Raw genomic sequence first — 27,550 nt, forward strand, 5'->3', positions numbered from 1 at the left:
CTCATACGCTCCGTTGCCGGCGACATGGTCGCATATAGAAATTTATTTGCTCAGCAAATAAACTGCAGTCATGTGGAATTTCTTTCTCTGTGTGTGTATGTGTGTGTGAGTGTGTATTTGCGCATGTGTGTGTGTGTGTGTGCAGGAAGGCTACCTCGTACTCGTACTCTGCGTGCGCCCTTCTTGGTCTTGCCTTGCGTCCAAAGTAGGAAACCTCTAGCGGAGGCATTTTTTTATGCAACTTCTTCAGCACGAGTGCCTGCCCAAGTTGACGTTTCAAATGTCAATTGTGTGCTTAACTGCATTCTTTTGACGTCGTCGTCGTCGTCGTCGTTGACGTTGGCTTTTCTTATTTGGTTTCATGCATGTGTGTGTGTGTGTGTGTGCGACTGCGGCTGAGTAGGGCAAGCCGCCTTGGCAGCGCGCTCACAGCTCGTTCGAGGTCCTGTGCAGCACGGCGCAAGGCTTTTGTTTAATTTTTGGTTTCTTTTCGTAATAAAAAAGTCCTAATTTAGCTGCACTGAAGTGTAGAAGTTGTAAGTGTAATTTGTTAAAAATATAAATAAATTAAAGAATTTTTATATATATAAATTAGTAAAATATTATAAATAAAAATAAATATGTTTTATTTTATGTATAACAAGTCTAAAAAATCAGTGTTAACTAAATAGAAAGCGCTAATAATTATTATAGCCTGATTTTGCGCAGTGTACGTGGAGTATAAATAATTTCTTTTCTTTAGCTTTCACTTTGTTTGAGCGACGTTGCAGCGACGTTGCAGTTACTTTTGCCAAGTCGTCAGGAAAATATGCCGCATTCACACACACACACACTTGCACACGCACATTTAGTCAAATATATATATTTTTATATACATATATAAAGGGAGCAGGAGGAAGATAGAAAACGAGTCAGACTGCAATCTTGCCTTCAATTAAGCTTTGACAAGTGCATTGCACACAGACCTGAAGCAGCAGAAGACGCCACCCACAAGGTCCATAAATATGAATGAGGATGGCAACAGCCGCAGCAGCAGCAGACCGGCTCTGACTCCTTGGCCTAAAGGATTTGCCGGCCAAAACGAGCAGAGAAATAAAAATAGAAAGAGTTAAAAAAGGAATACGATAAAAACTGAAGAAGGAAACGCAAATAAATGAATTGCACTTTTTCTTTGCGATATTTTCTTGTGCTTCTCGCTGAGCCTTTCAATGAACTGCAAAACTCAATGGCAGCTGCTGGGCTGCAAATAAAGGGCAGCCGAGAGAAAACTTTGTGTTTATTCTATGCCCACAGATACGGCGAGCAGGTGAAAACGAAAAAAAAAATAGACAAATAAAGAAAAGCCTCCAAGTCGAGCGATGCCTGGCTTTTAATTAAGCGGACCCAAGTCGCAGGCGCCATTGTGCTTAGATAATGGCTCGGCTCGGCTCCGCTTGGCGAGGGTTAGCTGAATGCGAATGCAAATTATGCGGCGAATTGTGTGCTCATTAATTAAAATTGAACCAAATTGACAGCAGCACAAGTGGATGGGGGATGGGGGCCAGCTGAGCTCAGCTCAGCTCACAACTTGAATTTAAACTTCTCGCTGAAGCATCATCAATGCAGCGCATCGTTACAGCTGCCCGGCTAGACCGCTGGCTAGATGGCCAGTGCTTTGCCCTGCTCATCAGCATCCCGCTAAAGTACAAGTTGAAGCAGCTGCCACGCCCCTAGCTGCCCACGCAAGTTCTCAATGTCCACGCCAGTGCACTTTGAGGTGAACACTCAAAAGTTTTGCCTGGATGCGGCAAAAAGGATCTCTGCAAAATATAAAATAAAATATATATACACACACAGAGTATATCTCTCACGTATATATACAATATTAATCTCTAGGCTGCTTTCAAAGTGTGGGCGTGGCTGCTGCTGGTCTGAGGCAAAATGCAAATCTTGCAGATTTTTAATTTCTTTTCAACGAAAATTTTATTTTCTGTTTGCATTTCTTGTTGTTGGCTATGCCAAAAAAAAAGAAGGAAGAAATTACGGCCGGGAGCAGGACAACCCTTCACTTTGGTTTTTTTTTTATTTACCAGCTCTCTCAAAGAACCAGCAGATGAGGAGGCTCATCATGACGATGATGAAGATGAAGATGATGATGCTGCTGTTAAGCTTTATTATTATGTATTATAGATTCATATTATGCACTTTTTAATTTCTTTTGTCTCGAGCATCAGGCAGCAATCTTTAGCTAGAGATGAGCGCGTGACACGAACCAAATTACAATTGTATGATTTTAAATTATGCAAGGCTCTTATGTTAATGAAAAAGAGGCTTCAATTCAAATTATAAAATTTCGTTTTTTATTTGTATTTTATGATTTTATTTATTTAAGCTACAAATGTTATAGTAATATATTTTCATCAATTACTTCTCAACTTTTTTTAAATTTTATTACTGTATATATATGAATTATTTTTTATCGAAGCCTTCGTGCTTTGTGTGCCATCGCTTAGCTGGGTCTATCATGCAGTCGCCTCCTCTGACGGCACTCGAGCAAAAATCGCAGTCAAATTTCGTTTGCGGCCGTATAAGAAATGCGTTTTGCTTGGCCCCTGCCGCAGATTTTTGCAAAATTAAAAACCGGCTCGCTGCGAGACTTCAAGTGGGCTGCAGCCTGGCCTGGCTGCAGAATGTCCTTGGCAGGCAGCCACCCTTTCAGCTGCCTGAATGGAAAGTGGGTAGAGAGAGGAGCGGGGAGGCGACAGGGGAAGTGGGAGCTGCAGCCGGAGTGTGGGTTGTCTTCGGGCCGTGTTGCATTGCCACAAGTTGTTGCTTGAACGGTTTGTGCAATTTTTTAAGACTCTTACTTTTTTCTGCTCGCTTTTCTTGGGCCGACATTTTCGGGGTGTTTGCGCTAACCACTTTGGGGTTGCACATTGTCTACATTTAGGCGCATTGGCGTTGCAAATCCAAAGTAATGAATTCTGCCCGAGGGTGCGGCAATGAACTTGCAACTCCGAGCCGGCAGCCGCAGCAGCAGCAGCAGGCTCGCCTTAACAACAGCTCCTGCAAGCAGCCGATCGACTTTAATGAACCCCTTTTGTAGGAAAAACTTCACGGTTTGCTTGCCAGACAACGTTTTCTCACCAGGACCTGGCCAGCTGGCAACCTGCCTGCCGGTCCACAAATTTGAACAGAATCATGTAAAGCTATTTGCGTGCTGACCCATAGCGCACCTTGGACGGCATGATAAGCGCCTTGAAGCATAACCAATGCCCACCCCCAGGAGGAAGTAGTTCGGCATTTGCATGCAGAGACTTGAACTCCAGATCTCCGACTTTGCGGCGAGGGTGCACTTTTCACACGGTGCTCTATGCTCTGTTCGAGCAGCCACCCGCAACCCAAGGGTCGGCAATAATTTTTAATAATTTCCTTTGTTTAAATAGTTTTTCCTTCTGCTCGATCGCAGCAATTGCGCATGCATACAAATTCCCACCAATGCGTGCGGCACACCACTGCAGAGTTGACTCGGCAATTGAAGTGTTAGATGCAAAGATACAATTGCCAGCAAGTGGTCGCTGGCCAGTTGCAGATACGCAGATACAAGATAACTTGATTGCACTAATTTGAATGCACCAACAGCAGCAGCAGCAACAACAACAACTGCTGCTACTGCTGCTGCAACAGTTCCCATTCTCACTGCTATTTAGTCCGACAAACTGACAACTGCTTGGAAGTTGGGGGTCGGCACCCACAAGCACCCAAACTTGGACAGCCTCTATGCTAATGTCGAAGAAAGGAAATCTATGCAGATGATAGTCCACGCAGTTGATGCTCTAACCAATGCATATATGATCTTAGCCAAATAAAGCATGATGTTAATATATTTATATACACAAAACTTATGTAAATATATTGACGTTGACGTTGAACTACAAGACCTTAAAAATAAAAGCCAAATCTAAATAAAATTATTTTTAGATATATACATAATAAACATTCTAAGAATAATATGTATTTTTAGGATTATTTTTATAAGCTATATAATTAAATATATTTTTTTTTATTTTGATATTTACATAGTTTATTTGTTGTAATTTTTAGATTATTTATTTATTTATAACTACATATTTGCATATATAGTAATTAAATAACTAAGTTTTTCTATACTATTATTATTATTAACTAACTTTTAATGTGGTATTGTTATTTTTAATAAAATTTTTTATTATATTGCTTTTAATGGTTTTTATTTTCTAGTAATTTATTTATTAATTTTAATTATTTTTTTTATTATTATTATTATTTGTTTCAATAATTTATTTGTATTTATCATAAGCAGAATTATTGTTGATTTTAAAATGATATTGTTATCATTATTCATTTTTTATATAAAAGTAAACTTCCTACACATCATACAATACAAACAACATGATAAATTAGTTATATACCATGCATTAGGGTATTTCGTGTGGTGCAAGTCTAGTTCCGCATGGGACAATTGATGGTTCCTTCTTTAGCAGTAGCAGCAGCAGCAGCAGCTGTTGTTGATCGAGCAGACAGAGCTCAACTGCTCTGCTAGGGGTTACTTCAATCAATTTCTGACAAGAAGTGTTAAATCTGCACAGTGGCACACAGTTTAGCTGCAATTGGAGGCTGTGGCTGTGGCTGAGGCAGAGGCAGAGGCTGGGGCGGCGGCAGGGGCAGCAGCGTTTGCTTTATTAGAATATCCGGCAGCTTAGAGACAGAGATCGAGGCGGGCATCGAGGCGGAGGCGACAGCATGTCTGCAGTGGCTGGGAGAGCGCTCTACATTGTCATAATTCATAAATCAACTAATTCTGAAGTCGTTCTGCTGGCAGGAATACTAAAACAACAAATAGCTTCGAAGGCACCACTTAATTGACACCACAAGCGTTTCGATGTCAAGTTGGGAAAAAATCAAAAGACAACGGCAAGAGCAGCGACAAGGTTCAGTCAACTCGGTTGAGTGAAACAAAGCCCAAAAAGGTTCTCAGGCAGCGCGAAAGGGTTTCAAGTTGCCTTAATGAACCGCAACTCGAACGAAACAAAAGGTCAAGTCTAAGAAGTGAACGAAGAGCCGCCCCAACTTAAGTACTGTAAAGTAGAGTGAAGTTAAACAATGACTAGGATTCGAGTTTGGATTCGAATTCGGACAAAAACCAACAAAGCTGCCAAAGGAAGCGTCACGGCGGTTGCTTGCACTTCCTGTGAAGAAGACTGAGACGACCAATAGGAAGAAGAAGACGAAGTGTCAGCAGCCACCTGAAGTAGAAGATGAAGTCTGGGTATCAATTACGCAGCGAAGATTCCGAAGATGCGACACGGCCCGTTAATTGAGCGTGAAGCGTTGCAATGCCTTGACACCTAGCCACAACATTGGATCTAATGCATCCGCCGAACCTGTCGATTCGATCGGTCAACTGGACAAACCCCTAACCATCTCTGGAGACTAATGAACATTAATGTTCTTGTCGCTGTCGCCGTCGCTGTCGTTGCATTGTGTAATGTCGCGACTTTAATGTAAAGTGCAATGAAGCAATGCAAGGCCGTGCAGCCGTTGAGAAGGGTGCTGGGGTGCAATGGTCAGCAGTGACCGGACGTGCTCATTAAGTGCAATGCGCAAAGCCTTTGACTGCGATCCCAAATATGCCAGTTGAGTTATGATGCCAGCTGACGAGCTGTCAGAGTCGACTTAGTCAGCCAGCAAGTGCCGCAGCTGTAAAACTTAATTCAACAGATTTCTGCCCTCATATTGCCATTGCTTATATACACTCATTCATACATACATTTATATATGTATATTTAGCACGTGTTAAGTTCGCTCCCCACCGCAAAAAGTCATTTTCCACAAATTTAATTTTATTAATGCTTTGCTTTTCTTTCGCCTCATTTTCGTACTTTTGAGTTGTATTTTTTTTTGCTCTAGCTGCTCTTCAAAGTTCTTGAAATGTCAATGCATTCGCGGAACTCTTCTCGTCCGCATTGGCGGGCAACTAAATTATCATAATGAATCCGACGGGGCGACTTTGCACTGGCAACTACTTGAGCTGCCCCAGCCCGTTGGCCACAAGCTCTGATTACATTTACAGCTAAGCGTCCTCTTCGCTGTCCTTGTGCCTAGTCGGCCTCCTGCACCTAGTCCGAGCTGACGGTTTTTCTTTTTAATGAAAATGTCACTTGGAGCCGGCGAGAGTTTAGCCAGCCGCAGGCCGAGCACAAGTTGCGCCTGCCTCCTGCCCGGGCACTCGACTGAAATGCCATTGATTTTCTGCAACAGCGCTGACCGGGATGCCTCCTCTCGAGCAGCTCCTTCACTACTAATGCAGCGCACATAATGGCGCAATGAATGCGACAGACGGAGGCTGGAGACTGGAGACTGGAGTCTGGAGATGGGGACTTAAATGCTTTGCTTATTGGCAAACTTTAAGCCCTTCCAAGAATTCAGCTTCGATGCATAAATCAACATTCGCCCATTGTTTGTCCAAGAAAATCCTGGACTGCACAGAGCAGACAGTCGAGACCGAATCGACCTCTGCTCGCTGGACAATTGAAATTGAGTTTTATGCTTTGCAAGATTTCAATGCGACATTGTGCATCGACTTGATTTGTAATAAAAGCAAGTTCGACCTGCTCGAGCTGTCTTTGCCTCCAGGAGCTGTCAATTGAATTTTAATTTAATTTTCCAAGTCAATTTTCTGCCGTTTAGTCGCTCGTCGAGCTGTCCGCACTTGAGTTAAATTCAATTAAATGCAATCAATTTGTTTATACGCAGTTGCATTTAAATAAATTTATATTTTTCGTGCACGACACAAAGAGAGCTAACCACGTCTCACAATTTTACAATTTCACCATTTAATGGAACATCGCTGCCCCACGGCGCTCCGCCCCATCCCTTGATGAGTCAACGCTTTTTGCAGCGTTTTCTGCTGACCCGTTGATGGCTTTACTCATTGCATTGGACTTAATGACACCAAAGTGTGTGATATACAAATACAACTACATCTGTATGTGCATATGGCATATAGTCCCCAGACCCCATCAATCTGGCCATCTGCAAGGCTCCGGGACATGCAAGCGCATGCCTTCTGGCCTTTTGTCCTCTTTACGCAAATGGAACCAACTTTCGTATTGGCAGAAATATGAAACTGATTTGTACAAAACGATAAGCGGCGGGCGCCAAGAGCAAGTGCGGTGCCTCGTCGCCAGTTACAACCTCTAATTATTTCAAGGCATGACATGAAGTCATTTCTCTGCCACGGATATCTATTAATGCTCACCCACACACACACACCCTTTCCCCACTCTCGCACACACACACACACACGCACACAAACACCTCCACTCATGAAATTGAAACTTCAAATATTTGTCCTGGCCAAGGACTCTTGGGTGGCATGCCCAGCGTTTAGTCGCCCAGACTTAGCCAGGTAATGCCGTAGGTAATTTCCTTAATAACCCGCAGCCTATCACATTAACATATCTCACATTTGTCATAGAAATAAGTCAAACCCATCCAGCGGGCGCCCCGTCAATGCCCCACGGATCAGAGCGCGGCTTACGCAACACGCCAGGTGTACGTACGGCCAACTGTCCAGCCCCCAAGCACCCCACCTCCCCATCTCGCCTTCGCCCAGCAGTGAGTTGGAGGCGTTTTGTTAAGGAAGCTCGTGCCTCCGCCCAGGGCAAGGAAATGTTTATGCATATTAAACGTTGGTCATATGCGTTCGCAATTACACCAAATGAACGTATTACGGCCAGCACACACGTAAATTGAATTATTAAGGCGACTTCCCAGAGGCGTTGCCTTTGGACTTTCGACTTACGACTTACGAAACTAACAAATGGAATTACGTGCCACACTTTTGTCAAGAAATGGTTCTAGACGAAGTTTATTTAGTTGGATAAAATTTTAGGGACTTATACAAAATTAAATATTTAAGAAAGTATTGTTGAATTTAAAAAATATATATTTAACTCGTATAAAGAAAATACTGTTGGACAAGAAGCAGAGAAGAAGAACGGAATAAAAATGTTTAGATATTTAGCAAAAGTTTTCTTTGTATAAATAAGTTTTCTTATTTTTGGAAAGGTTCTTGAAGGTTTAATGCATTTATATATTCTTTGAAGGTGTTTGATAGACAAGTGAATTTAATCGTCCCTTAGTACTTTCCCTTTAAAAATACTTATTTAGGATTAAGCTTATATATGATATATAATACCCAGGAAATATATATTTATAACTTTTAGCTTGCGGACATTATACAAAAGGAGTATGGAAACAATATAAAAAGACCAGCTAAAGAAAATATTTATTTAACTAAAACACTTTAAATACTTTACAATATTGTCTCAAATAAGTGCGTTATGGACTCGCAGTTGCAGCAAGGGTTTCAAAAAGACGTTACGAAGCCAAGCATAAGGCATATGCGAAAGGTGGCGATAAGTTCCTACAAGCCTGGGTCTCTATGGTGGTGTGTGCCTTGCAGTTCCATTGAGTGCGCCTCGCAATGAGTTTTCCTTTACGCTCTGTGCCTATGCAGCACGTGGCGAAGTCAACAAAGGTAACGGCTGAGGGCGACTGCAGGCAGCGACAGTTGCTTTCCCAGAGCGTCTTCAAGACGCTCGCCAAGTGGGGTGGCGTGGTTAGTGAAGCGACATCTGGCAGCTGGCCAGACAGAGACCTGGCTGAAGGCAGAGGTAGGAGGCTACCTTTGATTGTGAGTTAATTGAGGGTAGCGGCGGGGGGACGACGGCGGACTGCCACGCACCAAAGCGGATGTTCACATATAGGAATGAAAAGAAATCAGTGAATCGGTGACTGTACCTAGTTTTCCATATGATATATGTGTTTGAGCAAAAGCTGCAGGTGAGGTGAGATTGAGGTGAACGGCGACTGCGGGGGTGTATGGAGGAATTGGAGTGTTTCTCTATCATTTGATTTGCGGTTGAAATTGGCTTCGTGACGCTTATCGCGATCAATAAATAATATATGAGCAGAAAATAAAGCGAGCCAGCGAGCGAGCTGCACACGACAGTAGAAAATAAAAAGTATCTGGCAGATACATTTGAGTAATTTGCGTCGTTAGCATTAGACAGAGAGAGGCAAATAATAATAATAAAAGAAAGTACGCTTGATTACAATGAAAATGTTTTTAATGCCACACACACACACACACACACACACACACACACATACACGAACACACTCACGCCACTAGCTTCATGCAGGCGGACAGAGAAAGATATCTGCATAGATAGCGGCGCGAAAGGTAACAACTACTACGAGAGGCTATACAGACCTGGACACACATGCATATTTTTTCTCTTTTCATTTTTTTTTATACTTTTTCTGATATTAAAAGCGCGATAAGCAACAGACACGAACGCCAGACTGTGGGACATTTACAGTGAGGGACATCAGGTAATAGACAAAAGCTTCGCCACGGCGCCTGCCGCTAGGCAGCTACAAAACAATATTCAGTTCAGGCAAGAAGCCGGACTTTGTGGGCCTTTGCAAACAAACACACACAATGCCGAGCAACTTGGCCACATATGGCCATTTTTTACTCGCACAGAGCTGCGTGTATGCTTGTGTGAGTGTGTGTGTTTGTGTGTGTGTGTGCGTGTGTGTGCGGCAGCTATCTAATCAAGCACTGAAAGACAATAAAACCCAAACAGCAACAAGAACAACAACAACAACACACAGCCACGACAAACAGCGACCGCAAAAAGTGCTAAACAATAACAACAACAAGAGCAGCTAGAAATACCTCGTAGATATTGATACTCGCATGTGGAGCTAAGGCGGGCAGAACAGGGGGCAGGACCACCAACTGGAGCTCACCAACTTTGAGCTGGCTAAGTGCAATGTCTACACTGAGAGAAATGTGTTTATTTATAAAAAAATACATATCAAATCTACACTGAAAATATTATTCAGAGTTCACTGAAATAATTGTATTTTATATTTAATATTTAAATAAAAAGTAATTTTCAAAATGAATTCTTTTTTTGTGTTTACATTTTATTTTTTATTATCAATATTTTATTATCAATTTCTTTAAAGAATTATTTTTATATTATAATATTTTTTATTATTTTTAATTTATACAATAAAATTTATTTTACTTAATACAAATAAGATTTTAATTTTTTATTATTATTGTGAAAAATAAAAATTCAAAATAAAAGATTTAAATATTTTATATAAATGTAAATGTATATTAAGTAAATATAATAATAGTAGTATATGTTAAAAATGGTTTTTATGCTAACAATTATATATAAAAGTAAAAGTTTAGACATTGTGCCTAAAGAAAAGTTGAAGTTTATTTGATTTAAGATAATTTGTTACAATTAAAATGATATTTAAATTACAATTTATATTTGCCGCATTAGAGTTAGTTGCATTTCGCTCAGTGTACCGTCCATGGCGACTACTGGTGTTGTGCCACTTGAGAGCTGTTGGAACTTATTGATATCTATAGAGCTCGCCATATGGCGACTAAATTGGTATCGCGATTATAAAAGTATTTTCATGTAGTCAGCACTATCGCCTCTCTATCTTATCAGCCAATCACAGAGCTGAGGCAGCAAGTCAAGGAGCCTAGAAAATAAATGAAATACAATCCAGACAAATAGCTCGATTAGCAGATGCACAGACAGGATACGGGTTTAACCCTATTGTAGTAGTAGTTGGAGTTTATGGCGAATGCCTTTCGCCGACTTAACGGCAAACTTTTCACATAAACATTAAAATCTTTGCCGCCATAAAGGACATTTTCTTTTAGCATAATTTTCGCTTGAATTGTGCCACAAAGTTGTTTGGCAATTCTCCTGCAACAGCTAGCAAAGTTTGTGAATATAATTTTAATGTGCTCTTGCGTTCAGGATTAGCAAGCGAAGGCCGTGGGTTGGTTTCGGGTTTGTGTTTGGCTTTTGTTTTGCAATTATCACAAACAAGTTGAAAGGTGTTTTTCCAACTTTCCAGGCGATCGACAACTTCCGCAAAACCCAACAAACTAACAGACGAAAACGACAACAGCATTTCACTTCTCAGGTAATGCTACGAAATCGGAACCCAGCCAGTCTGCCCCTCTCTCTCTCTCCCTCACTCGCTCTTTCTTATACTCTATCTCAGTTTTGAAATGTCAAATACCACCACCAGGCAGAAGGCAAAACGCCCCTTTGGGCTGCTCTGTGCTCGCTGCTCGCTGCTTCCTTCCTGCGATCGTCAGCAGCTTGTGGGCACGCGCATTGAGGCATAGAGCCAGAGTCGAGACCGAGTCGAAGCTGAGTTTGAGCTAGCGTCCCACTTTGTGTCCAGGTGTGCACTCGGCTCGTGGCTGCAAGTTATGGCACGTACTCATTCCTGTTGTTGTTGCCTGTCATGCGATCATGATTGCGATCATCATCATCATCACCGTCATCAGCTGTGCCTCACAGCTCGCATACGGGTCGATCTCTTCAGAGGGTTGCATTCACAAGACAGAGGTCTACATCTCACACACTCTCGTTCACTCTCTCGCTCTCTCTCTCTTTCTTTCTCTGATGCTGTGATTTATGTCAGTTTGAGCAGCTAGCTGAAGTTACAGTTGAACTGTTTTGTATCGACATTCTAGCACAAGTCTCAAATGGTCACTAATTTCATTTATCTATCCATTTATCTATCATCTAACTGTTGGGCCATGCGCTGTCATATTTTTGTGCGGTGCTGCTCTAAACTTTTAACGGATTTTAAGGTCAGTTGACCGTAACGCAATTGCGTCCACTCTAGTGTCCAAGTGTCGCCAGCAGTGTAGCCGAACCAGCTAGCCCAGCCTGAGCCAAAGCATATTTTAATGATGACACCCGGCTAAAACAACGACCAATGCAGGAGGGGTTGGGCAGGAGAACACATGGCCATGCCACACTTTATACGTTTTGTAGGTAGCCGACTGTAGGCAGTCGGCAGATATGATGGGTACATTACCGTGTGCCGCGATCTGTGAAGGCACATTCCAAAGCACACTTTGAGATACATTTGCCTAGCACACGATACAACAACTGTCGGTTGTGTGTGTGTGTGTGTCTTAATGTGCACGTCTGTGTGCGTGCATGCCACGTATGAGCTGCGGTCTGGTTTTAAAAGTAGAAACAAAACGAGTATATATGTAAATTATTTAAGGACTTGAACGAGGTTACAGCATAGATTTCAATAATACAGTAAAAATGTATGTCATAAGAAAATTGGAAAAATACAAAAAAAATAAATGGTATTCATGATAGAATTATAATGATATAATATATATATAATTGATTATTAATTAATAATTGAATAATAATCGTAAATAGTAAAAAATTAAGCAGTTTTATTTATTAATTATTATATATAAAGAAAATTTTTATTATAAGAAAATAAGTATAAATATTTCATATTTTTTAAATAAAATTTAAAATTTTAAAATAATCAAGAACATTTTTTTTTAATTTTTCAAATATGTATTAAAAGTTAGTCTTCCCATATTTAAATCATTTTAAAGTATTACTAGATAACTTTAAAGAGTAAATAATATATTTAAAAATATTTGTTTATAATTATTTAAATGAAAAATATTATTTAAATTTCTTTCCTGTACTTCTTTTAATAAATTTTCTTCTTCATATACCCTCTAAAAAGAAAGTTGAGCATACATTCTGTACGTCCCGCTTAGCAAAGCCATGAACAAGGACCCGTCGACAGGGTGTCTATAGAAATGTGTTAAGGCTGTAATTATGTGCGCTGCTGGCGTTTGATATTTCGTTATCGTACGTAGGTGGGCTACTTCATAGGGAAGTAACTTGCCTTGATCCTTACTGCTCTATTGCAACTATGAAATGGGCCATATGTTAGTTTTGAGTCGGGCTCTAAGGGTTGTTAGACGAAGAAAACGTTAAGTGCATTGAACTTTTGATAAGATAACTATTTTAGTGCACATACATATTTCAGACAAAATCATTAACAAATTTTTACTCTGCTTTCTTTTTATTGCAGGAGGATCTATGATGAACGACGGAGAAAAATAATAACGCTTTGTTTGTGGTAAATCTTCGACTGAAATATTTTCGAATATTCATATGTGCATATATATTGACGAAAGATCAGCGAGTGCAGCGGCATTTGTGCTGCTGCTAGCCTAATATCCCAATGTTCCAAGCCCAAGTTTGATCCTTGATATACCACTATATATTGTAATATAGGGGTGGCTCTTTACCGTTGCCTTGCAAGCTGCACGCTTGCTAAGTACAGTTGCTTTGAGGTAGAGGCGCAGGCACAGGCACAACCATAGGGACAGAGGGACAACAAGGAGCAGGACAAACATAAGGGTGGGGTTGGACGTAGTTTTGTTGACATTGACTTGGGCAACGGGCGGGTTGGTTAGTTGCTTCGCTCAGCTCTGCTCTGCCTGGAGAGCTGCATTCCAATGCAATTAGATGGCAAACGCGACTTTGTTGTCATGGCAATGCTTTAAAACGGCGCCTCCCGTAGGGGAGGATTCGGTTCTTGGAAAACTGCATATGGCATTTATACAAATACAGCCACGACCTCCCTGAATGAAACCCGCTTTCTTCAACTACAGACAATGTGAGCTATCGTGAAATTATATTTCTGAAGAGCTTGACAAACTTATGCGAGCTGCATTTCCATTTGTCAAAATAAACATCGGATATTGAATCAAATTTTTAAATATGCTTTTTATATAGCGTTTAGCGAGCTGTTAAATGTTTTAATTTGACATTAATCTAAATATTTTATACAAATTTTGATGATTTTGTTAAGTAATTGTGATTTGGCTGAAAGTTAGATTTTTATTGCTCATCAAATTATAAATAATTTATGATTTATTTAAATATTATTTATTAAACATAAACATACTCATCATAAATATCTCTAGGGAAGGCAAAGACATTTAGATATTGAGTACATCTACTTATAGATACGAAATTCGAGACTAGAAACGCCCCTAAATCAGCATTTTGTGCTGGCAGAAAGTTTCCCAGTTCCAAAGTTCTTTTATTGATTATTTTGTGTGCTTACGCATTCATTTCGTTGGCCGTACGCAAAAGTATCTATGTATCTGTGCATAGAAGTATCTGTAGCTGTGCCGAAAGTAAGTCAAACTTGTTTATCAGCGAAAATATAACACACGTTATCTCTATTTATTGTTCACGTATATGGTAAATGATAATTGTGTGGCTGAGGGGGGCTAGGGTGAGGGCGAAGGAATGAGGGGCGATGGAGTGTGTGCCACGCAGACACAAAAAGAAATCAGCAGCTAAATAAGCTCAAGTGGAGAAATTAGATAAAAACCTGTCGCTGTTTGCAAAAGGCCAAAGGGATGTCTTTAGCTGAATTAAGGACTAAGCACAACACACACACACACACACACACATACACATTTATTTAGATATACAGCTTCCAGCTACATCCCTCTGCCCATACAGATGAGGCAAGGGCAAAGGCCAGGCGAGCAGAGCCAACCCCCGACTGTAACCAAGCACCAACCAATCAAGTGGCCACCCAAACCAAAAGCTTTTGGTGCGCCACTTTTACTTTCCATTTAAACACCCCCACTCTCACACGCAACTCCTAACCCCCAACACTCCCTCCCTTCCTCCCCTTGAGCCCTCAACCCTTTGGCAAGCATCTCGCTCTGTTTTTCGCAATTAAATTGCTTGTTTATGTACAAATTTTTGGGTATTTTTATTTAGCAAGGTTTTTGCGACTTCATCTTTTATATTCGCAGAAACACTTTTTGAGCGCAAGCAACGATTATTCAAGACAACAACAAAAAGAAAGCCAAAACAAAAACTTAGAAAACCAAAAAACAAAAACAAAACGAAAACGAACAAATTTCTACGCAAGTTCTCGACAAAAGAAGCCGAAAAACACTTTTGGAGAATTATATTCAAAGCGAAACCTAACGACAAACAAAATACGCAAAGGACAAGAAAAAGAACAAAAATTAAACGAAGACCTTAACAAGAAGAGAAAACGAAATCAAAACAAATTTAAACAACATTAAATGCAAAGGACATTCGCATGTGTGTGGTGGTGGAACGAAAATTCAAAACAAAATTCACAATTAGAAAACGCAGAAAAAAACGTAGAAAACGTAGACGCAAAATCAACAGCAGCAAAAGCAACAGCAGGAACAACAACAGCAACAACAATTGGAACTGCAACTGCAACAAACTGTCAACAACAACGCGAACAATTTTGAATTGTAACATTTCGACAAATAAGTTGAGTGAAAGCAAAATTTCAACGTTCGGCGCAACTAAACGAAGACATCAAAAGCGAGTAAGAGGGAGAAAGAGATATATTGAGCTAGCCCGTTCCAAGGATAAGTAACCAGAAGAACAGAACCAGCAGTTCGGGTCAGCTATAAAGTTTTGAAGCATAGCAAATACACACACACACACACGCACAGAGACTCACGCACACACACGTCGATAACTCGGACCTACATACAACCGGCAAGCTAAAGATAAAGTAAAAGATTACAGATCGGACCACTAAGAAGACTTAAACTTGAAATTACGCATACGCCGCCTGAGCGCAACAGCGGCGAATTACTACACTCAATTGAGGAGAGGAACAGAAGGAGAAGGCGACACGACAGCGCCAACGATATCGCTAACAACCAATCGAAGCCAAGGCGAAGTAATCGCTCTCGCATTCGCTAGCAGGAGAAGAGACTTCCTGCATGTGTGTGCCCGACGCTGCGAGAGCGCAACTGACAGTGCTAGAGAGTAACGCGGCGAAGGCGACGGAGAGGCAACGTGGAGAGGCGAGTGCGGGCTGCTGCTGCTGTTTGGCATCATCTTATGATGTCATCAGAGGAGTACGACGCGGACTGTTTTGGTTTGTACAGCGATGAGAACGATGTGCTGCTGAAGGCGACGGCAACAACAACATCTCTGGAAGCAGAAGCTGAGTGTAAGCTGCAACCCCCACAGCAGGCGAAGAGCGCAGCGATTGCCCTGCCACCACCAACAACACTGCAGCCACTACAGGCAAGCAACGGGAACGGCAACGGCAACGGCAACGGCAACAATCTCACAAACACACCAATACAAATAAACGGTAACGACGACGCGGCGAATTGCGGCGAAAACGTTAGCGAAGCGGAGAAGCATTGCAAAGGCAAAGGCAGCAGCGATTCGGACGACGACGACAACGACGAGGGCGACTCTGACTCGGACGACGTCGTCGTAATCGAAGGCAACTGCAAGGCGACGACGACGACGACTGTAGCGGCGGCAGCGCCAGCCAACAGTAACCGTCGCAGCCGCAGCCGCAGTCGCAGTCGCAGCCGTAGTAGTCGCCGCAACGCACACAAACGACAAATCAGTCAGTCAACGGCCGTCGACAAGACAACAACGTGCGCGGCTAAAAAACCAGTGACTACAGCGCCGACAGCAACCAAAGTTGCCAACAATTGTAGTAACAGTAGCAACAGCAACAGCAACAGTAACAGTAACAACAACAGCAATAACTCGAACACGACAGCGAGCTTAGTGAGAAATCGTCGCACGCGCACGCGATCCTTGAGCAAAGACAGCAGCAATATCAGTAACAGTAATAGTAATTTAAACAGTAACAGTGTTGGTAATAGTGTTAACAATAATAGCAGCAGCAACGGCGGCGCAACGGCTACCGCTGCCTTCATGAGTAGCGCTGCTGCGGCTACTGCGGGTGCCGCTGGTGGTGCACTCTACACTAACAACAACAACAGCAACAACAATAACAGCAACACAAATAACTCGAACCCAAGTCCAATTGCAACAACAATTGCCACACCAGCAACAACAACATCAGCAACAGCTCTATCCGGCTGCAGTTCGCCGGGCTCCGTGAATTCCGCATCATCGCTGCTGACGGCAGCCTTTGGCAATCTCTTTGGCGGCTCCTCGGCGAAAATGTTAAACGAGCTGTTCGGGCGTCAAATGAAGCAGGCACAGGATGCCACCAGTGGGCTGCCACAGACTCTGGACAATGCAATGTTGGCAGCAGCCATGGAGACGGCCACCAGTGCCGAGCTGCTAAGTGCGGCCGGGCTGGTCAACAGTCTTAATACCAGTAAATTGCTCAATAACAACAACAATAACAACAACAACATACCGCTCAGCAATGGCAACAACATCAATGCCTCGATATCGCCAGGATCGGCGCATTCCTCGACACCCAAAGGCGGCAACAGTCGCCGTGTGTCGAACAGCAGCGATCGATCGCTGGATGGAAATCTTGTGGCAGCGGCAGCAGCAGCAGCATCTGATGTTGCTGGTGGCTCGCCGCCGCGTGCTGCTTCGGTGAGTTCGTTGAACGGTGGCGCCAGCAACACACACGAGCAACAGCAGCAGCAGCTGCAACACGATTTGGTTGCACATCACATGCTGCGAAACATATTGCAAGGCAAAAAGGAGCTGATGCAGCTCGATCAGGAGCTGCGCACAGCTATGCAACAGCAGCAGCAGCAACAACAGCAGCAACAGCAGGAGAAGCAACAGCAGGAACTGCACTCCAAGCTCAACAACAATACCACCAACAACAACAATAACAACAACAACAACAATGTTGTCTCTGAGAGCATCAACCTGATCGAGGACTGTGAAATGCCAGAGATCAAAATCAAAAGTGAGCCCGAGCTGATGGGCACGCATGCAGCAACACATGCGCCACATTCGCCCCATGGCGGCAGCAGCCACAGCCACAGCAGTAGCAGCAGCAGCAACAGCCACAACAGCAGCAGCAACAGCATCGCCAGCAATGGCAGCCTGCGACGCAAGTCCTCCGATTCCCTGGACAGCATGCAGCGCGAGGAGCGTGCCACGCCTGCCGCGGTGGCCGAGTCACAGCTCCAGAATGAAGTGCTGCCCACCAAGAAGGAGACCGTGGAGGATATGCTCGAGGAGGTGGAGCTGCTGGGCCTGAGCGGGCATGGTCATTCGCGCAACTCGGATCTGGAGTCGCTGTCATCGCCCAGCCACTCGGACATGATGCTGCTAGCAAACAGCAAGGACGAGGTGCTGGACAACGACGACATCATCGAAGACGACGAGGACGATGAGGATGATGACGACGATTGCATTGAGACCAAACGCGACGCCAACAGCAGCTCCAGCTGCCTGAAAAAACCGGGCATGGAGCTGAAGCGCGCACGCGTCGAGAACATCGTGTCGAGCATGCGATGCAGTCCCTCCTCGGTCACAGCGCAGGCCGGCCAGCTGCAGGTGAATGGCTGCAAGAAGCGCAAGCTCTACCAGCCCCAGCAGCATGCAATGGAACGCTATGTGGCCGCTGCAGCGGGCCTCAATTTCGGACTCAATCTGCAGAGTATGATGCTCGACCAAGAGGACAGTGAGTCCAATGAGCTGGAGTCGCCGCAGATCCAACAGAAGCGCGTCGAGAAGAATGCGCTCAAGTCGCAGCTGCGCTCTATGCAGGAGCAGCTGGCCGAGATGCAGCAGAAGTACGTTCAGCTGTGCACGCGCATGGAGCAGGAGTCGGAGTGCCAGGAGCTGGACAATGACAATGAACAAGATATGGAAAGCATGGAGCAGGAGCACGAGCAGGAGCCAGAACAGGAGCCGGAGCCAGAGCAGGAGCAGCAACAAAACGATGACATCGAGCTCTCCCATTCGCCCACGCTCAGCGAGTCGACGCCCAAGGATTCAGTGGAGCGGGCTGGCTCCAGTTCGCCCACGCTGAAGGCGCAGAGCAGCAGCAGCAACAAGAGCAGCAGCGACAATACCGCCGTCACCACGCCCAACATGCTCACCCAGATGATGAGCAAAATGATGTCGAGCAAGCTGCAGCAGCACAACCCCCTAGTGGGCGTGCCGCATCCTGCGCTGCCGCAAGGTTTTCCGCCTCTGCTGCAGCACATGGGCGACATGTCGCATGCGGCAGCAATGTATCAACAGTTCTTCTTCGAGCAGGAGGCGCGCATGGCCAAAGAGGCTGCCGAGCAGCAGCAGCAGCAACAGCAGCAGCAGCAGCAACAGCAGCAGCAGCAACAGCAGCAACAACAACAGCAACAGCAGCAACAAGAGCAGCAACGTCGCTTTGAGCAGGAGCAGGAGCAGCAGCGACGCAAGGAGGAGCAGCAACAGCAGATTCAGCGCCAACAGCAACATCTGCAACAGTTGCAGCAACAGCAGCAGCTCGAGCAACATGTTGCCGCTGCCACACCACGCGTCCAGCTCCATCCCCCCGCTCGCTTGCCTACGCGCATGGGTGGCGCCGCTGCCGCGCACAGCGCCCTGAAATCCGAGCTGTCCGAGAAGTTCCAAATGCTGCGTCAGCAGAGCAGTAACAACAACAGCAGCAGCAACAGCTCGATGATGCGCATGTCCGGCACCGATCTGGAGGGCCTGGCCGATGTGCTCAAGTCGGAGATAACGACATCGCTGTCCGCCCTGGTGGACACGATTGTCACCCGGTTCGTGCACCAGCGGCGCCTCTTCAGCAAGCAGGCGGACTCGGTGACCGCAGCTGCTGAGCAGCTCAACAAGGATCTGATGCTGGCCTCGCAGATACTCGATCGCAAGTCGCCGCGCACCAAGGTCGTCGCCGATCGCGGACACGGAGGCAGCAGCAGCAACGCCAACTCGGGCGCCCAGAACGGATCGGCATCGGCCATACAATCAGGTAACAATAACGCCTCACTACTACTAGCTAATAGTCAGCAGCAAGCGAGTCAGGGTCAGGGCAACAGCAGCAGCAGCAGCAACACCAGCAGCAGCACTGTCAGTCAACAGCAGCAGCAGCAGCAACAACTTGCACAGCAACAGCAGCAACAAGCCGCACAACAACAGCACCAACAGCAGCAACAGCAACAGCAGCCTCTCAATCAATCGCAAGTGATGTCTGCAATGGCAGCTGCACAGCAGCAATTGCCCAATTGCCAGCAACTGATTGCTGCGCCCCGTCTCAATGGCAATCAATTGTCGTTTGCCTCACCCGCGGCCGCTGCTGCCGCCGCCATGGGCCTGCAAATGCATCATGCTGCCGCCGCGGCTGTCATGCAGCAGCAGCAGCAGCAGCAACAGCAGCAGCAACAGGCGAGCGATGTGGCTGTTGCTGGAGGCAATGCGGTCAATAGTGTTAATCAATCGAATGCAACTAACAATAGCTTAAGTTCACTTAATATACCACCACCTCACATACGTCCCTCGCCCACAGCAGCGGCCATGTTTCAGGCGCCCAAAACGCCGCAAGGCATGAATCCAGTGGCTGCGGCAGCGCTCTACAATTCGATGGCAAGTCCCTTCTGCTTGCCACCCGATCAACAGCAGCAGCAGCAGCAACAACAGCAGCAGCAGCAGGCCGCACAGCAGCAGCAACAGCAACAGCAGCAGCAGCAGAGCGCCCAACAGACGCAACAGCAGCTGGAGCAGAACGAGGCATTGAGCCTGGTGGTGACACCGAAGAAGAAGCGTCATAAGGTGACCGATACACGCATAACTCCGCGCACCGTTAACCGGATTCTGGCTCAGGATGGCGTTGTGCCGCCTAGTGGACAGGCAGCGGCCGCAGCAGCAGCAGTTGTTGCCGCACAACAGCAACAACAACAGCAGCAGCAACAGCAACAACAGCAGCAGCAGCAGCAGGGTAACAACGGCAGCAACAACAACAACAATGCCACGCCCGCACAGAGCCCAACGGGCCGCGGTCAATCCGCTGGCACGTACCACCCGCCTCCACCACCACCACCACCCATGATGCCAGTGTCCTTGCCCACATCGGTGGCCATACCAAATCCATCGCTGCACGAATCCAAGGTCTTTTCGCCGTACAGTCCATTCTTTAATCCGCATGCGGCGCCGGGTCCACACGGTCCGCCACATGGGGGCCAGCCCACCGCTGCACAAATGCACCACCAGCACCACCATCAGATGCAGCTCTCATCGAGTCCGCCCGGCAGCCTTGGCGCTCTAATGGACTCGCGCGACTCACCGCCACTGCCACATCCGCCAACGATGCTACATCCCGCTCTACTGGCAGCCGCCCACCATGGCGGCTCGCCGGACTACAAGACCTGCCTGCGAGCCGTCATGGACGCCCAGGATCGGCAGTCCGAGTGCAACTCGGCCGACATGACATTCGATGGCATGCAGCCTACTATATCCTTTTTAAAACAACAACTAAAGCAGCAGCAAGAGCAGCTACCCGGAGAGCATTCAATGCTAATGGTCAAGTGAGTTTACCCCCAGTCCAGTCCATGGTCCAACAGTGCCAAGTGGTGCAGCGGGTGCAAGTAGGGACTTAAGTGCATTTACCTGAACGGAAACCCAAAGGGGCCTTGCTTACAAAACGAAACCAATCAAGTGTCTTCTTCAGTTTATTTATTTACCCATTTCAACTAAATTCTTTTATAAAATGTAATCAAAACCTTATTTATTGCCATTGCAATGCTGGCCCCCTGCCTCTCCTCCTCCCACTCACCAAGCGGCAGCCAAACCACCCAAAAACACAGCCAACGAGCAGCCAGCCCTCAAGTCATCATCGTGGTCGACGTCGTCTCGGTCTCGACCGCCTCTTGGCTTGAGTTGCATTTGCAATCGCAGCAACAGCAACAGCAACAGCAATCAGAAAAATCAATGCCCAATCGGCGCAGCCAATTGCAATGTGCTCCAAGTGTTGCTGCCCCCGCCCCTGCGGCCCACTAAGCAGACCTGAATTCATGCTCGAAATACCCTTACCTCTGGCTCATAAGATTTTCTAGTTGCCTTCAACCATTCATATTACCTGGCTTTGGCCAAGTCATCTCGGCTGTTGCAGCTCTATATCTTATAGATAAAAGATTATCTATGTATATATACACGTCATAGTACATTTCCCTTTCCATATCAATTTCAAAAGTAGAGCACTCAATAGAGCATTCAGGATTCGTGGCACACTCTGTCGCTCGTCAATTTTTCTCATTCTCGCAGTTGTTTTTCAATCAAGCCAACGCCAAGTGGCAAAGCTCTGCAAAGACCCTACCACCACTACCGGGGCACACTATTCGCCCTTAGACGTTCATTATTGGCATTTATTGCTGGCTTTGCAACACTCGAGAGGGCAACGGCGAAAGGCGAACCTTAGACATGGTCCCCCCGCTCCATTACTTGGCACTGACATGGCAATTTCTTTGGGAGCAAACTGCATTGACTATACCCATATCTATCCACACATGTACTTAAACAAATTTAGCAATCATTGTGAATCCTTGACTCCTCTGCACTCTTCAACATTGACACCGATGCACCTGCGCAAGGCCAAGCTGATGTTCTTCTGGGTGCGCTATCCCAGCTCGGCGGTGCTCAAGATGTACTTCCCGGACATCAAGTTTAACAAAAACAACACAGCACAATTGGTGAAATGGTTCTCGAACTTCCGGTAAGTTGCACACGCCTCCACAGCACGCCCTGAACTTAACTATATACCTACATATATAAATAACTGTATCTGTCTCTATTGTGTAACTCTTACTCAAGCAGCATTCATTTTTATGATTTCATTTGTGTTATTCCGTTAGCGTATATTAGAACATTTGCAAATCTGTCAGGCACTTCAACAGAAATTCCAAATTCAATTCGATTGCCAACTGTCGAATCCTTGACTTGCACTCAAGAAATCGCACATCTGACGCCTCGGCGCATGCAATGCGAAGCCCCAGCCATCGCGCAGCCCCTCCAATGAAATTGTTTGGCATTTGCAATCCATTTGACTGTCAGACCTGTCTATGGGCGCAAGAAGTTGCCAAAAATAATGTATATATGTATATGTATATATCTATGCATCGTTAAACGACAGCTGGCAAAGACTTTTGAGCACGGATCCTACAGCTCTGCAGCTCTGCAGTTCGCTTTTCGCGCCAAATGCGAGGCACATCTGCAGCTAACCACGCGACAATACAATAGTTCACCTGGATTTTGATTTCAGCCCCTAACAAAACACACAATCACATACACACACCGTCACACAGACAGACAGACATGGCTTAGCAGCTGTCCCTTGTTGTTGCTCGTGCTTAGCCAACTACCCCCTACCCCTAGCTCCTGCCCCGATTTGCTTTAAGACATGCGCAACATCTTAAGAAATTCGCCTCGATTCTTACCTGCGCACAGAGAAATCGTGGCACGGGTTTTTCCCTCATTCGTCCCTTTCGAATTCTTTTGTTTGTCCTGGGTAGTTTCTTAAGGGTTGCTGCCCCAAAGAACTCTCCTATGACTGAAGGCGACTTTGCATGGGAATTTCATTTGGCGTATCTTATCCCTTTCTATTCTGTACTTCTTTTGCGACTTCAACTTTCGACTGCTGAGGTTAAAATGGGTGGGAATATTTTTGTTGATGTCGTTGGCTTGCTTCGTTTTCTTTTCCTTTCCGTTTCCATTTCCCAGTGCTTTATGCTTAGGGGTAGGTCGGCTCAGCTAGTAACGGTTCCTTGCTTTTTTTTTATTATTTCTCAATTACTTAACTCAACTTATTTTGCATTTTTGTTTTCTCTTCTTTTTTATCTCATGCAATTTTGTTTCGTTTTTAATATGGGAAGTCAAGGAAATTAGCACTCAATCTCTTGCACAGTTGAACATTATGAGTTTCCCACCCACACACACACACACACACATACAGCAGACACATTAGAGGACTAATAACATGTTGCATGCCACTTTTAGTGGCCACTTAAGAAAATGCAAAAGGGTCCGTTGATAGTCCTGGCCAAGGATGCTCGAGCATTTTTCCATTTTCGCATGTTTGAAGTGTGAAAGAAAGTTACAGCGGCTGCTGTTTTATTAAAAAGGAATGCGCCCCTCCCTATTTAAAGACGGGTGCGGGTGTGGGTGTGGGTGCGGTGCGGTACTGAGCGGATGGTTTGGGGCAAGTGTTGGCATTTCTTGCCACTCTTTTTCGCCTTTGTGCGGGCTAATTAGGAAAAGTGGCTTTTGTATTTGTATGGCACTTATATAATTGCATTATCTGCCTTCACTCTTATGGCAAATGCAAATAATGAAAAGAAAGCAGCCAAAGGACCATGCATGTCCACACACAGACACACACACACACACACATGCAGTCACACTCACCCGCTTGGTGGGGGAGGCAGGCTAATTAGTTTGTTTGACTGACTGCCAGTTAGGGGCAAGTGCAGCAGGAGCTCGTTTCTTTGGCTGGCGCGCTTTTGCTGAGGGCGGTGGGGTGGGGGCGAGGCAGCTACTTGAGAGTCGCGCCTGGAGAGACGCGCATAATGGCCCACCCAGCCCTCGACTGGCAAAAGGCGCTCAAGGATATGCAAGGAACTCACACACGCTCACCCTCACACACACACACACATGACTTTCTATGTGTTTTTTGTGTTTGTTTTTTTCTTCTTTTTTGTTTGTTTTTGTTTTCTGTTTTTGAGTTTTGTTTCTCCATGAAGCATTTTTGAGGTTAAGTGTCCTTTTGGCGCTTAGTACAGGCAACCCCAACCCCGGCCAGGCAGCCAGCCACCTGAAAAGATCTTGCTGAATTAATAAAAAAAAATAAATAAAATAAAAACCAAAACCAAAAAAAAATAAGGAAAATATCATGAAATGAACAGCAACAACAACAGCAGCAAACAAAATACATATATATCTACACACATAGACACACACACACACACAGACACTCATACACGCACACATATTTCAGTATATATATAACGATGCTTACATATTTATACATATTTATGTATGTATGTATATATAAAGTGTTGCCAATTACTTCATTAGTGTATGAGGTAGAGATGTCTGCATATGTGTGGGTGAGTATGTGTGAGCTTATTAATGTACTTATTCTCTATTCATACCATAAGTGAATGGCACTTCTGAAGAAAGCAAAGAAGTAGCAAAGAAGCAGACTTGACACACACACGCATACACACAGACACACACAGGCGCAGCCTCCCCCCTCCAGCACACACACTCACGCACACGCACACACGCACATACTTATGCAGTTTCTAGTGTGTCGCTGGCTAGCTGCAAAGTGGGCGTGCGCCACGCCCAAATTGCAGCATACAAATACGAATATGAATTGTAAATAGGCTACGAAAATTATATAAACTAATTAGTTAAAGCAGCGACTGCACATCCGTTGACGCCATTTTGTGTGCAGCATGTGAGTGGGTGAGTGTGTTACTGTGTGTGTGTGTGTTTGGCAGCGTATTATCTAAATTAAGTGGCGCAGCGCACACACTTATGGCAGGCAGTTAGCTAAACTTCCTTTTCCTGGCACTCAACACTTGATGCGGCATTTGAATGCCAGCCTCAAGCCAAACAGCAGCAGCAGCAGCAGCAAAAGCAACAAAAACATGTGAAAACCCAAAGCTAATTGCATTATCACACACACAAAATATTGTGCCTTTCACACACGGGGCTACAAGTAGGCAAAGCTTTGTTGCCAAACGCCTAATAACTATAGGCACCCGGCCCGGAGCGCCCCAGCCGCAGTTTTCAGATATTGTTGCAAGCCTTAACAAAGGCGCACACACACACTTACACTCACACACACACACACACACACACATAGAAAGACTGAGTTGGGGACACCGTTGGCTTCTTGCGTTTGCCTCATCTCTGCTCATTATGGGCATTGGTCCATTGTAGGGAAAGCTTCGCATTTGCTGTTCAAGTGCGCGTGGCAGCCGCCTCCGGGGAGCTCCTCGTGGCTTGACAGGCTTCGTTCTCATTCTCGTGCTCGTTCTCAATGCAATGACTCTGGCAAAGACATCGAGCCCGTGCCGCAATCTCGTTCTATTTGCGCAATTCGCGCTTATTGTTTGGAAAAATCAACAGAGAAATCAGCCAGAGACATGCACAGAGAAATGCATTTGGCGGCAACTGCTGGGAAATCTTGAAATTAGCGCGATTATCGGAGCGTTGTCAAGTGGGCGACAGCAACAAATGTAGCACAGACGACTGAGGGCTGGGGGTAGAGCGAGGACTTTTCATTAGAAAAAGACAAGCAATCACTTACACACACAGACACACACACTCACATGCATAGAGGCGGCTGTTGCTACGGCCCCGGACACAAATCACTTGACTAAACAAGGCGGCGACACAGCAGCCAACACGAGGAGCATAAACAGCACCACTGAGGCACCGCTGCACTTGCTAATTAAGTCCCCAACCACTAGACAATTGGCAGGCAGGCAGGAAGGCAGGAAGGCAGGCAGGGCGGGCAAGGGGGCGGGCAGGCGGACAGTCAGGCATTGGCCCACCCAGATGGGGAAGCTAACCGCAAGCAGAAGAAGACGCTGCCCGTTAACTTATATATGTAGATTAATACATATACATGCATATATATGTATGTATGTGTCTGTGCGCAGTACTGCAGCCAGCAGCCCTCAGCGCTGTCGTTGCACATTTGAGATTTATTAAAAATTCTTTACAACAAAGAAGCACAAAAATCACACCCACACACACACACACACAGAGAGAGAGAGACAAAGTCGAGGCTTTTAGGGTAGAACAGAATGGCGCGCCTAAGAGTATGCTGCAAATTTATTAATAATGTCATATATTGCAAAGTCGATCCAATATAATGCATTAAGCCCATGCAGGCAAGAGGCAGCCGATATAGGCTTAGCATCAGACAGAATGGAACAGCAAACGTACGAGTGCAAGCCAGTAGGAAATCTTTCCTTCTTTATTTGTTTTTCGTTTGGGATGAATGCATGAGAAAAGTCTTTGCTTTTGAATTCGAGTTTGGTTGTTTTTTACTTTCTCGTTGACTGTTTGTGTTTTGTTTCGTTTATCTTACCGTATCTCTTTCTATGGTTTCTTACAATTTTTACTATGATTTCGTAAATTTGAATGCTGTTTCAAAAACCAAAAAAAATAAATCAACTTTAAACCCAACAAAAACAAAAAATCAAATGAAAACAAAGCATAGCTATTTAGTATACTGACCGAAACCAAACATATTCCTCATCTACGCATCTGCAGAGAATTCTACTACATACAAATGGAGAAATATGCACGACAAGCTGTCACTGAAGGCATCAAGACACCCGATGATCTGTTGATTGCTGGAGATAGTGAATTATATCGCGTGCTCAATTTGCACTACAATCGCAATAATCACATTGAGGTATGCAACAAAGTACACACATATATACACCCCTACACTTACAAACAGAGCTGTAAATACTTTGAATTACCAAGCAGTAATTGCAAGTAATTAAATAAGATTTTAAGCATTCATTAGTAATTAAAGCTCTGTTAACAATACACACTAATACACAAACACACACAAAATATCAGAGAGCTGTAAATACTTTCAATTACACTAACGTATTTAAAGTAATCAAACGGTAATTTCTTCGTATTGCAATAAATTTAAGTTTTCTCTTTGGCTTTGGTAATTAAGTAGTTAAAGCTCTGTTGACAACTATACATACACATGTATTCACACACACACACACACGCTCACACTAAACACATCTTGTTTCGCTGCCGTTTGACCTTTTTGCTAATTATCATTATCGTTCGTCCTTTGCCATCGACCA

General features: G+C 44.7%; 1 protein-coding gene across 10 annotated transcripts in view; it reads left to right on the forward strand.

Moving 5' to 3' along the window:
• Nucleotides 1–27,550, forward strand: part of pros (homeobox protein prospero) — a 79,642-nt gene that overhangs the window by 35,965 nt on the left and 16,127 nt on the right. For 7 of the 10 annotated variants that reach the window (XM_089256424.1, XM_089256425.1, XM_089256423.1 and 4 more), the window contains 4 exons: nt 13,015–13,062; nt 14,768–21,226; nt 22,225–22,410; nt 26,988–27,132. In XM_089256424.1, the coding sequence (XP_089112550.1) occupies nt 15,852–21,226; nt 22,225–22,410; nt 26,988–27,132 (5,706 nt within the window). In that variant the 5' untranslated portion in view covers nt 13,015–13,062; nt 14,768–15,851. The remainder of the gene's footprint in view (nt 1–13,014; nt 13,063–14,767; nt 21,227–22,224; nt 22,411–26,987; nt 27,133–27,550) is intronic. The other 3 variants (XM_018111625.3, XM_018111626.3, XM_018111622.3) reach the window with 3 other exon arrangements.

The sequence above is a fragment of the Drosophila navojoa genome, chromosome 2 (genome assembly GCF_054131105.1).
Source record: "Drosophila navojoa isolate 15081-1374.11 chromosome 2, UAZ_NAV_1.0, whole genome shotgun sequence".
Lineage (NCBI taxonomy): Eukaryota > Metazoa > Arthropoda > Insecta > Diptera > Drosophilidae > Drosophila > Drosophila navojoa.